This window comes from Ranitomeya imitator, chromosome 7, assembly GCF_032444005.1.
Source record: "Ranitomeya imitator isolate aRanImi1 chromosome 7, aRanImi1.pri, whole genome shotgun sequence".
NCBI classification, from domain to species: Eukaryota; Metazoa; Chordata; class Amphibia; order Anura; family Dendrobatidae; genus Ranitomeya; species Ranitomeya imitator.
Genome location: NC_091288.1, coordinates 88,693,516 through 88,705,802, shown reverse-complemented (window position 1 = coordinate 88,705,802; position 12,287 = coordinate 88,693,516). Strand labels below are relative to the sequence as shown.

The window sequence follows — 12,287 nt, the reverse complement described above, 5'->3', positions numbered from 1 at the left end:
GGATTTTTGCTCACCTTTCTTGTGATCATTCTGACCCCACGGGGTGGGATTTTGCATGGAGCCTCAGATCGAGGGAGATTATCAGTGGTCTTGTATGTCTTCCATTTTCTAATTATTGCTCCCACTGTTGATTTCTTCACTCCAAGCTGGTTGGCTATTGCAGTTTCAGTCTTCCCAGCCTGGTGCAGGGCTACAATTTTGTTTCTGGTGTCCTTTGACAGCTCTTTGGTCTTCAGCATAATGGAGTTTGGAGTCAGACTGTTTGAGGGTGTGCACAGGTGTCTTTTTATACTGATAACAAGTTTAAACAGGTGCCTTTACTACAGGTAATGAGTGGAGGAAAGAGGAGACTCTTAAAGAAGAAGTTACAGGTCTGTGAGAGCCAGAAATCTTGATTGTTTGTTTCTGACCAAATACTTATTTTCCACCATAATATGCAAATAAAATGTTAAAAAAACAGACAATGTGATTTTCTGGATTTTTTTTTTCTCAGTTTGTCTCCCATAGTTGAGGTCTACCTATGATGTAAATTACAGACGCCTCTCATCTTTTTAAGTGGTGGAACTTGCACTATTGCTGACTGACTAAATACTTTTTTGCCCCACTGTATATATATATATATAATCATATAGCGCAGCACAATCAAATTAGTGCCTTAACATCCACATACACAATCTGTGAACACTAGTAATGATAAAGGAGACCTGCAATATGCACAATGTCAGGATTCTCCAATGCTGGGAGTATTGCTATGGGCATGCTTCTGGTCACATTCCGACTAGACCTGCACGGCCTCTCTTAATTAATTTGTATTGAGAGAGGCCTCACATGCCTAGTCAGAATGTGACTGGAAGGATGCATGTCACATGCTTGTGGTCACATAAACACCCACTTCTAGTATGTCCTGACAGCACATGTTTTGTATGCTGTAAGGATTCACAAGTCTACAGTTACATACAAAGACAGCAGACGTTCATGCCAAACCTGGACAACACATTTAAGTTTTGGATATTTTGGATTGACTAGCGTCAAAGTAATTAGTGTGTTCTTCTTTTTTTAGATTCCAAAAGACGACCTTGCATCTTGCATCCCATGGTCCATTGATGTGTGATATACATAATGATGTGAAGTACTTACCCAAAGGGATTGTCTCTTCAGTGCACAGGAGCCCAAAATCTTTTCCTTTACTTGCCTATCTTTACAAAATGTAATTTGATAATTTTTCAGCGTGCAATATTCTATAAATTGTTCGTCAATGACTTTGCTTTTTGAAATGCTGATAATACCTGTAACCGGATATGTACTGTATACATGAAAACATGCAGTTTACAGTGGGTACGGAAAGTATTCAGACCCCTTTAAATTTTTCAATTTTCATTGTAGCCATTTGGTAGATTCAAATAAGTTCTTTTTTTTCTCATTAATGTACACTCTGCACCCCATCTTGACTGAAAAAACCCAGAAATGTAGAAATTTTTGCAAACTTAATAAAAAAGCTGCAGAGATCCGTCCTGCTTCGTGGCTGACACAGCAGCGTGGCTGGATGATGTCAACATTCAGCGCGCATCTGTGTGAGATAGAAAGCTGCCGGCAATGAAGATGCTGCGGCTCCGGGGAACGTGAGGTGTGTGTATATGTGTGTGGGTGGTGAAGATGTGTGTGTGTGAGCATGTAGAGCGGACAATGGTGGGGGTTATGGAGAGAGCAATGATGGGGTGGTGGGGGGAAAAGCAATAATGGAGGTGGTGGAAAGGGCAATTATGGGGTGGTGGGGGAGAAGGCAATGATGGTGGCGGAAAGGGCAATAATGGAGGTGGTGGGGAGGAGGCAATGATGGTGGTGGTGGAAAAGAATGATTGTGGTATTGGAAAGGGCAATGATGGAGTGGTGGGGGAGGAGGCAATGATGGAGGTGGTGGAATGGGTAATGATGGAGTTGATTGGGAGGGAAATGATTGGGGTGGAGAGGGCAATGATGGGAGTGGTGGGAGAGAATGCAATGATAGAGGTGGTGGAAAGTGCAATGATGGGGGTGGAAAAGGCAATAATGGAGGTGGTGGGGGAGAAGGCAATGATGGAGGTGATGGAGAGGACAATGATTGGAGAGGGTGGCGAGAACAATGATAGAGGTGGTGGAGAGGGTAACGATGGAGGTGATGGAGAGGGCAATGATGGAGGTGATGGAGAGGACAGTGATTGAGGTGGTGGAGAAGCCAATGATGGAGAGGGCAATGATGGAGGACAATGATGGAGGTGGTGAAGAGGTCATTGATTGAGGTGGTGGAGAAGGCAATGATGGAGGTGATGGGGAGGGCACTGGGAGGATACACAAATCTGCAGTCACGCAAAGTGACTGCAGACTTGTAATTCTAGATCAGAAAACCCCTCTAAAATATTAACAGTGGCAATTTTGACCTACCTAGACCTATGAAGAAATTCTCTAGTTCATAAGAAATTTCTTTACACATATTGACCCCGATAAATCAATTGACCCTTTGCAATCCTGTCTTGCTGAATTGTGCGCCAAATTCATAGAGAGGAGTGTGCTACAAAAAAACAGTGCAGATGATTAAAGCCTCTGAATGACAGCTGTAAAAATGTGTATCTGCAGCCCTTAAGGAGTTAATTTTTGTTAAAATGTATGCATCAAAGAGAAAACTAAATGTCTGAAGTCCCACCCACTGAATGTTTATGTAGAAATGAGGAAACCTGCGTTTATGTTTCGTTATTTCGCAGGTGGGAAGATGTTTAATTTGCTGCAAATATCTCTGTATAACATTGCTGAACTCTACTAACTGGACCCAATAAAGATAAGTTTGGACTTTATTCCTGGTCTCTTTGTGAAGTCGTCATGCCCCATCTGCACGAATCCCAAAAATATATGTACAGGAAATGTGATCTTCTAATATAAAAAAAATATATATGTGTATCATATATAGTACATATATTATGTGGGGACATAGTGACAGTTGGGGGTAAGTTAAAGGGAATCTGTCAGTACAAAAAAAAATGCTGAAATAAATATTCTTACCTGCAGCCATAGCGGTAATCTTCAGACATATATTATAAACTTGCAGCATTTTAACTGAAAATGTGGTTGAAAGGAGATAATGAAGTTACAGTTGTGCTCAAAAGTTTACATACCCCAGCAGCATTTTTGCTTTCTTGGCCTTTTTTAAGAGAATGTGAATGATAATGTAAGCATGTTGCGGGATGCAGTGACAGACAGAAGGCAGAGCAAGGGTTAACAGATTTAACAATTTTAATTTTAACACGGGGTTAACTCCTCGCAGGGAGATGAAGGGTTAAACAGGGGAACAGCAGTCCAATTGCGGAAAATATGCAGGGTAAATAAACAAAGTGACAGTAGTTCGGTGGTGCACTTATCGTGTCAGAAGTTCTTCAGAATGCAGGTTCCACTTGGGGGTTGGTAGCGCCATCACCAGCTGTCGCGGTGTTGGTCCAAGGAGATTCAGCTGGTAATGGCGGTCCCTCTTCTGGCGGCAGCAGTCGGTCTCCGGTACCTTCCGCTGATCCCCTAGTCCTTGAACATAGGCAGCCGGAGCAAACAAGGCCGCAGCACGATCAAGGCCTTCTGTAGGCGGGAATCACTTTTTCCGCAGAGGTTAATAAAGAAAAAACAAATTTTGTTGATCTAGAAATATCCCATAAAAATAAAAAAATTAGCACTAAAACGTACTTCAAGAAAACTGACACCAATAGTTTCCTCGATTATCAGGGCGCACACCATCAAAAATGGAAGCAAAACAAGCAAAACATTTATAGGAGGCCGGGGCCAGGGCTGCTGTCATGGCCGACAGTAATCCCTATATCACCCCCTGGCCCCCTCCCAGCACAAGATCATGTTTTCTTCTCTGAGTACCCTGATGTTGCTTCTCTGTGTTGTCTGGGATTTCCCGGCACGAGAGTGTATTCTCTACAGACGGCTCCGTAATTAAAGAGTCACAGTCCGGTTTCACTTTAACTTTAACTTCTTTACTTAACACAGCATTATCCAGGGCACAGTTAATCATAACAATTGGCAACGCTTTCTCCCTTGCCTCTTCTCTCTGCCGCTAAGCCTGTAACGGGACGGTTCGTTTCCTCCGATCCCTCAGTGTCCTCAATGCCTAGAATTCCTGCTTCTCGTGGGGGTATTCTCTGCCGTTTCGCCCCGGTCCTTAGAATAGCGGCCCACGCAAAAATCTGCCACATCTTGGATAACTTGCTCCTGTTCTGCTTAGCCTTCTTCCCGTAGCACTGCAGTCCCACTTATACTGCACCGCTATCTCTGATGTCGCTGTGCTTCGTTCTGTACTCTGGCCCCCTGGATACTAACTGCTGGGCCCACTCTTCTGATAAACATTGTGGGGCACGGTGTTGCCCTGGGCTAGCCAGCCCTGTGTTACACACGCCCCCTGTCCCAACTGAACTAAACCGGGAAGAACTCATTGACTTATCCCACCGTTCCCCTTCTACAGTTAACTATTTGCTATGCTAAACTATACTTAATAGCTATATCTATAATGCCCCCATCTAGTAGTAGTAGCCAACTTGGGGTACTGCTCCCCTAACACTATACCTAATGACCGGCCCGGGGTACTTACTTTCCCTATCAAACAGTAAATCTGCAAAACATGTAGACAATCAGACATGTACATATACAGAGTAATACACTTTAGGTGTAGCAGTACTCATATACAGGGGTTTTGATAATACACTGGCTAGTATAGCAGTACCACATTACATAAGAATTTTAAAGACATAAAACAAAATAAATGTCACATCCCCTACACATTCCTTATAGCCAGTTCCGTCAAATGTGGAGAAATAATACAAATAAGGAAGATTATATGGAACAATCGAAAATTTGGATTGATAAGTTTACAGATAAGAAATATCCAAAGCGATTATGGCAACATATAGAACCAATCTAGAAAGAACTCAGCAGGAGTGCTCATCTAGAGAGAATAAAAATAAGAAAATGGAAGAGGGGATAACTAAGGAAAGAGGAAAACCTGAGCAGATAATAAAAACAAAAATAAGAATAAGGATAGAAAAAAGATGGGTGGCAGTCAAATTTTCTCACCGCTTGTAATCGTAGTAATACGGAGACAAGAAACATTTTAAATAAATATTGGTACTTGTTGAAAAAGGAAACATTTTTGAAAAACTTTTACCAGATAAACCCAATATTACTTTTCGTAGGGGCCAAACATTGAAGGGTATAATTGCCTCTAGTAATCTCAGAATGACCAAAGATGGGGAAAGGGAATGTACAGTATAAAGAAAAAATTAGGATAAACAAAACGGATGCTTTAAAACCGGGTATCTATCAATGTGGTTCCCGAAAATGTTGTACCTGCAAGATTATCATCCATATGACTCATTACATCTCGTCGTATAATACGGGTGAGTCCATAGCGATCACACAGAAATTAACGTGTGATAGTGATTTTGTGATATATGTTATTATCTGTGCCCGTGGCCTCCAATACGTGGGTTGGACTATTCAGTCCTTACGATCCCTTATGAATGGCCACAGACACAATACTGAAAATGGCGTTTTAAAACAGAGCTTATCCCGGCATTTATGTTTGAAGCATAATAAAACATTCAATATTTCCGTGACCCTGTTGGAGCAAACACCTGAGAATTGTACTAATAGGGAACAGTTATATAGGGACAGTTATATAGGGAATAGGGAAAGAGTTATATTGGATCTTCCGTCTGGGTACATTATACCCAGATGGATTAAATGATATTATAGATAGTAGATGATGTACAAAACAAATAAATTGACAGTTATAAAATCGCATATTAGTGTTTTTTTGTTTGCTATTTTGTTTTCACATGAATGAAATATCGAACAATTCTATTTGGCATTTGGAAATAGTCACAATATGAAAAAAGGAAGAGTTTTAAATTTTGTCATAATGTATATGTTTGTAGGATTTTACATTTTAGTATAAAATCATACTTAAGCATATTTAATAACATTTTAAAAGAAATTGTATATATAATATAATTAGATTTATAGTGTTTTTAGAAAGGAAAAATACTTTTGAGTGAAAAATTTGTGTAAAAAATTTTTGTGTGTGAAATATTTTAATTTTTTTTTGTGAGAAAAAAAAAACTCGTGTATAAAATTTATTTGGTATATGAATTTTGTTAGATTCCCCAGAGTGCAAAATCCTGCATATCTGAGTATCTGGGTGTGTCTGAAAAACAGATCTTTCAGCCCCCACTCAAATTGACATGCAGGGATATACAGTATACTATAAAATGTGTTCACATAGATCTGTTTATATGCATGACATTATACCTGAGGAAGACACTAAGAAGTTGAAACCGGTTGTATTTTAGTTTTAAATAAAAATCATCCTTGAATCAGAATATTGATTTTCATCATCATCCTTCAGGAGCGCATATTGCTGGGAAAAATATTTACAAAGTGTCTTTCCCCAGACAACAGAGGACAGTCCCGACAGTTCCGGACCCGGCATAGGACAGTTACCCGTGGCGTGGTTCTCCTTCTTACACTCCCCCTCTCCTTTGGCTTGCCATTCCACATGCAATAGTTTCTGCAGTAACCGTTGACACTCCTCCATTTCTCAAATTATCCGCAGCCAAATAAACTGGTCTTGTTCGTAACGACGGGGTGGTATTCCAATGGTTGTTAATTCTGTGCGGCATAAATCAGGTTGAGTGGCCGAGTCAGGTTGCATAGTGAAGTTAGGTTGAACAGGTGAGGGCGGGGATACACCCAGATTCAGAGGAGCAGCCACCTCGAAAGTTTCAGGCTCCTGGGCCTCTCCTGGGTCGATAGGCAACGGGCCGGAAAATTCTTCTTCACAGTCAACAATTGTAGGAGGATGTGTTTCAGGACCGTTTCACATTCCCTCCAAGTGGTCTGGGTCTCGTGACAAGCAAGGACGTAGTAGGACTACTCGAGTGGGGGCCTCTTCTTCCAGTTCGGGTTAAATCTCATAGACAGGACCTTCGGATCCAATCTGGGGTTTCACCCGGTATGGGGTTTTCTCCCACCGATACTCCAACTTGCCCCCGAGGCCTCTTGTCTTGAACCAGTACTCGGTCTCCGGCTTTGAGAGCTGTCCCTCACAGATGCATCATCTCATGATGTTCAAGCTCCCGAAACTTGATCTGGACCAATCGATGCAGAGTCTGTAAATGATGTTGATGTTCACGAACCCAGGTGGACATCCCCATCCATGGGTAGTCCTCCTCGGGGTCCAACTGCAACTTGGAAACATCTCGCCCTTTTCACCCTAACAGGGTGTATGGCTTGTATCCAGTCATGCCGTGCACCCAGTTGTTGTACACCCAGACTAATTCGGCCACATATTCAGGCCAACGGACTTTCCGGTCCTCTTCTAGTGTCATCAGCATCTCTTCTAGTGTCCTCAGCATCTGAATCAGGGTCCGGTTGAAACACTCACAGGCTCCATTTCATTGTAGATGATAGGGCGTCATTCTGGATTTCTCAATATTATATAGGCGATGCAGTTCTTCCATTACTCTTCCTTGGAAACAGGCGCCTTGTTCAGAGTGGATTCTCTTCAGACAACCATATACTCACATGTAAACCTACAAAGACCAGGGAGCGAAAATGCCCCCAAAAAATAAATGTAATACACAAAATAATCATAAAAGATATATAAACTTTATTAATAGACAAAATATAAGACAAAACATATAAATATGAGAGTATGGTGATGATAGACAAGCAGAACATTCCAATGGGCATATATACAAACACATAGGCACAAAAACAGTGCCATATAAAGTGACAAGTGCAACGTGCACAGGGTAAATAGCCCGCACCTGTGTGCATACACCGGGACTAATAATGAACAGGAAAGCGTGGCTACACCACCGCAGCCCTAAATATAACAGAGGAACAGTACCTATTCATAAAGGAGCGGAGTGCAACAGCAACATATGCGTTCTCAGTATAAATACCAGGTATAAAAATAATAGAAGACCAAACGTGGTACTATGGGCTGTGCCTCTACGGTAAAAAACGCATATTAATGCCATCCAACAAGTAATTACATCACTGATGTTCCCAAACGAAAACCGTCCCAGTGCTTACCCATGTCGTATAGATGCCCAGAAATGAAGTGTCCTGCTGGAAGCCCCGACGCGCGTTTCGCGTATTCAAATGCTTCCTCGGGGGGCTGTGTGGTCTCTCTACATGTCCCCAGTTTATATAGTGTGTGTGCATCTGAAATCCATTAACCGCAAATGATATACGGCGCGTGCGCGCAGAGAGGACGGCCACCACCGCGCAGCTTCCGGCCTTCCCACCGGCGCCGAGCAGGGAGGGAAATCCCTCATGACGTCAGCACGGCCCGGCGTCGATGTACGGAAGCCTTTAGCAGCGCGGCGTCACCGCCACTACAACGCGCATGCGCACCACCGCGGGGGCCATAATGAGAAAGGGCAAATATGCTGGCAGCAAGATCACTATCATTACAACCCGGTGGGTACTATCCTAGACAAGCAATGTGTCGCAGGCAATTAAATCAAACAAATATATGTAACATTGGCACCCGAGCTTATTCATTAACAAAAAGTATTCGGATATTCCGGATTTTACAGTTCCAAGTCCATATCTTGTCATGGCGACAAATCATTAGTGCATCGCAGCGCAACCCTTAGATGATGTTAATATTGGTCACGTCCATATCGTATCATATTGAGGGATGTTACACTGATGCAAATGACTCCAGTCCTCCCAGGTATAGCTGTCCATAAGGTTTTTTTCCTCTCTCCAAACCGCAAGCCCTTACTCCAGGCCCAAGATGTAAAGGATGTCAATCAACAATAACTACAAAAAATAAAAATACTGAAAAAACAAAAACAAACACACAAATTAAAACCAAGTTAAACAACAGAAAAACTAAAAACCAAAGACAACAGAGGAAATCACCATTAGGCCTATAGAAACGGAACAAATGATAGCTGCTCATTAAGACCATTAGGGGCCATAGTACCCAGGGCGACTATCCACCGGCACTCTATTTGTGCCAATAGACGTTTGAGGTCCCCTCCTCTATTTCCAGCGTGGACCCTATCAATTCCACGTACCTTAAAAGATGACGGATTGCAGGCATGATACCGCCTGAAATGTCTTGGAATGGTGTGCAATTCCGCTATATCAGGCGCATCTTTCGCTGCCACAATCCCCCTAACATGTTCCCGGACCCTGACACGGAGTTCCCGAGATGTGAGGCCAATATAGATCAAGTTACACGAACATGTGGCGTAATACACCACGTAAGTGGTGCTACAGGAAATATAGCTCGTGATAAGGTAATCCCTACCTCCCCCTGCCGCCGAAAAATTAGTGGCTCTAATTATATTCTGGCAGGCCTTACATGACCCACAAGGGTAACACCCCCATCTCTGGGGTCCTGATCCAAAGATACCCGGTGTGGCCGGAACATAATGGCTTCTTACCAACTGATCCTTAAGACTCTTCCCTCTTCTTGCAGTAAGGAGGGGGCGGTCAGGTAAGATTTTATTAAGCGTTGGTTCTGTTCTCAAAACAGACCAATGTCTCTGTAGAATCTCCCTCATTTCCTCCCACCTATTATTATAGGTGGAGATAAAGCGTAACGGCTGAGTTGGTTTAGATGGAGTAGGCCGCGGAGGTCTCCGGAGTAGCTGGCACCTGGGCGATACTCTGGCCCTGAAGTAACCTTTTTTGATAACTCTGTTACTGTAGCCCCGATCCTGGAACCTTTTGGCAAGGTCCCGAGCCTGCTCCTCGAAGACCTCATCCGCCGAACAAATTCTTTTCATTCTAAGAAACTGACCCACAGGAATAGCGCGTATGCGCTGAGGTGGAGTGTAGGAGAGAATTGACCGACGTCTCCTTTCGGAAGACGTCGGTCCGAATCTCCCCATCCATACTTCTCATGATTTTAATGTCCAGAAAATCAATCTCATTACCCGCTATCCTGTGGGTCAGCCTGATGTTACGATTGTTTTGGTTCAAGTCCCGGATGAAGTCCACGAGTGCCACCTCGGGACCCTGCCAAATCATCAACACATCGTCAATATAACGATACCAGCACTGCACATGAGAGGCGGCGCACACGCCCCCGCCGAAAACCTCCCTCTCCCAAAGTCCGAGAAAGAGGTTAGCGTACGAGGGCGCGCACGCCGCGCCCATGGCAGTGCCGCGTTTCTGTAAAAAGAAACGATCTTTGAATAAAAAGAAATTATGTGTTAAAATGAATTGTAAAAGCTCCAGGATCAGGGCCTGCAACAGGGAGTCCAGATTACTCATACCCAGGAATAATTCAGCTGCCTCCAAGCCATCCTCATGTTGAATACTAGTGTAGAGAGATTCTACATCGACAGTGGCAAACACCATATCAGGTTCCAAGGTCAGGCCATCAATTTTGCCCAGGACGTCCGTCGTGTCCCGGACATAGGAGGGGAGCGACTCAACTAAAGGATGTAAGTAGTGTTCAATAAATTTGCACACCGGGTCGCATAACCCCCCTATGCCCGAGACAATCGGACGCCCCGGGGGTGTAACAGAATTTTTGTGAACCTTCGGCAGCAGGTAGAAGGTAGGGACAACCGGATGTTCCACAAACAAGCCTTCAAACACCTTCTTAGTTATAATACCCCGTGTCAGGGCCCGGTCTAAAATCTCAAACAACTCACTCGAGTATCTGGATAGTGGATTACAACCCAAGGGGGTATACGCCTCTCGATCCCTCAGCTGACGAAAGGCCTCCTTCTCGTATTTTACTGTCGGCCAGATGACCACGTTCCCCCCCTTATCCGCAGGTTTAATGACAACATCATGCATAGCTTTAAGTTCTTTTATAGCTCTACCCTGGGCAGATGTTAAATTGTTGCCCCTCTTGTCACTCGAAACTCTTTTCAAATCCTCCAGTACTAATCTATTAAAAATCTCAATTTGAGGATAGAGTGAGAAGGGGGGGAACGTGGTACATCTGCGTGTGACAGAGGTGGGAAAAGTACCTGTAACAGGTGGATCCGCCTCCTCCGCCAGTTCCTCAAGTACGGCCAACGCCTCTTGTTCCACAGTAGTGTCAAGGCCCAAGTCATCCCGAGATTTATAATGCAATTTACGTAGGATGACTTTTCTAAGGAACAGTTGTGTGTCCTTCATGGCTGTAAAATAATTAAAGCTGTTAGTCGGGACAAACGTCAGTCCTAGGCCTAGGACACTCAACTGGTCCTTAGACAATACACGGTCAGACAAATTTATTACCTCAAGTCGATTAGTGGACTTGGCCTTTTTCTCGAGGGACTGGGGAGGAGTGAAGCGGCGCTTATTCTTTCCTCTATAGTTGCCCGTTTTTCCAAAACCAAGCCTGTCATTAAAGGTATTGTTAAGCTGACTACTACAAGCTTGTTCTTCATCCATAGATGATGCTGATGAGAACGAGCCACGTTGAGAGGGTTTAAATTGTGTGGACTGTCTCTTTCTCCATTGTATACATGATTGTTCTTATAATCGAGAACATCCCTTTGATATTTCTTAGTTTTTAATGTTACAATATCCTTCTCCCATTTTTGAAAATCGCCCTCCAATTCATCATTTAATTTCTTCTCGGCACTTGCTGAGAGGGTACTACACAGGGAGGTCTGTAGGACACCAATCTCCTTTTCAATCTCCAATATAGAGGTGGTATTGGACCTAATCAATAGTTCCATATACCCTTTGGAGCATTTAGAGGATAACTGTTGTGAATTCTGTGGCTGAGTTCACTTCTGTGGTCACAAGTGGTATTGCAGTCTCTGGGCTTCCTCCCTCGGGTGTTTTGGTGAGCTCGTTGGCTGCCTTGCTATTTAGCTCCACCTGAGTCTGTCTTCCTTGCTCCTTGTCAATGTTCCAGTGTTGGATCTGAGCTACTGCATCTTTCCTTGGGCCTGCTGCTCTGCTAGATAAGTGCTTCTAGTTTGTTTTCTGTTTTTTTCTGTCCAGCTTGCTATTGTCTTTTGCTGGAAGCTCTGAGAAGCAGAGGGGTGCACCGCCGTGCTGTTAGTTCGGCACGGTGGGTCTTTTTGCCCCTTTGCGTGGTTTTCGTTTTAGGGTTTTTTGTAGACTGCATAGTTCTCTTTGCTATCCTCGCTCTGTCTAGAATATCGGGCCTCACTTTGCTGAATCTATTTCATTCCTACGTTTGTCTTTTCATCTTGCTAACAGTCATTATATGTGGGGGGCTGCCTATTCCTTTGGGGTATTTCTCTGAGGTAAGTCAGGCTTGTATT

General features: G+C 43.4%; 1 protein-coding gene across 1 annotated transcript in view; it reads left to right on the top strand.

Annotated features, from left to right (window-relative positions):
• The window catches only part of LOC138644799 (aldehyde oxidase 1-like), a 155,432-nt gene extending 152,607 nt beyond the window's left edge, over nt 1-2,825 (top strand). Inside the window, exon 34 of the mRNA XM_069733617.1 lies at nt 1,061-2,825. Within this exon, the coding sequence (XP_069589718.1) occupies nt 1,061-1,111 (51 nt within the window). The 3' untranslated portion in view covers nt 1,112-2,825. The remainder of the gene's footprint in view (nt 1-1,060) is intronic.
• Nucleotides 2,826-12,287: the final 9,462 nt, after the last annotated feature.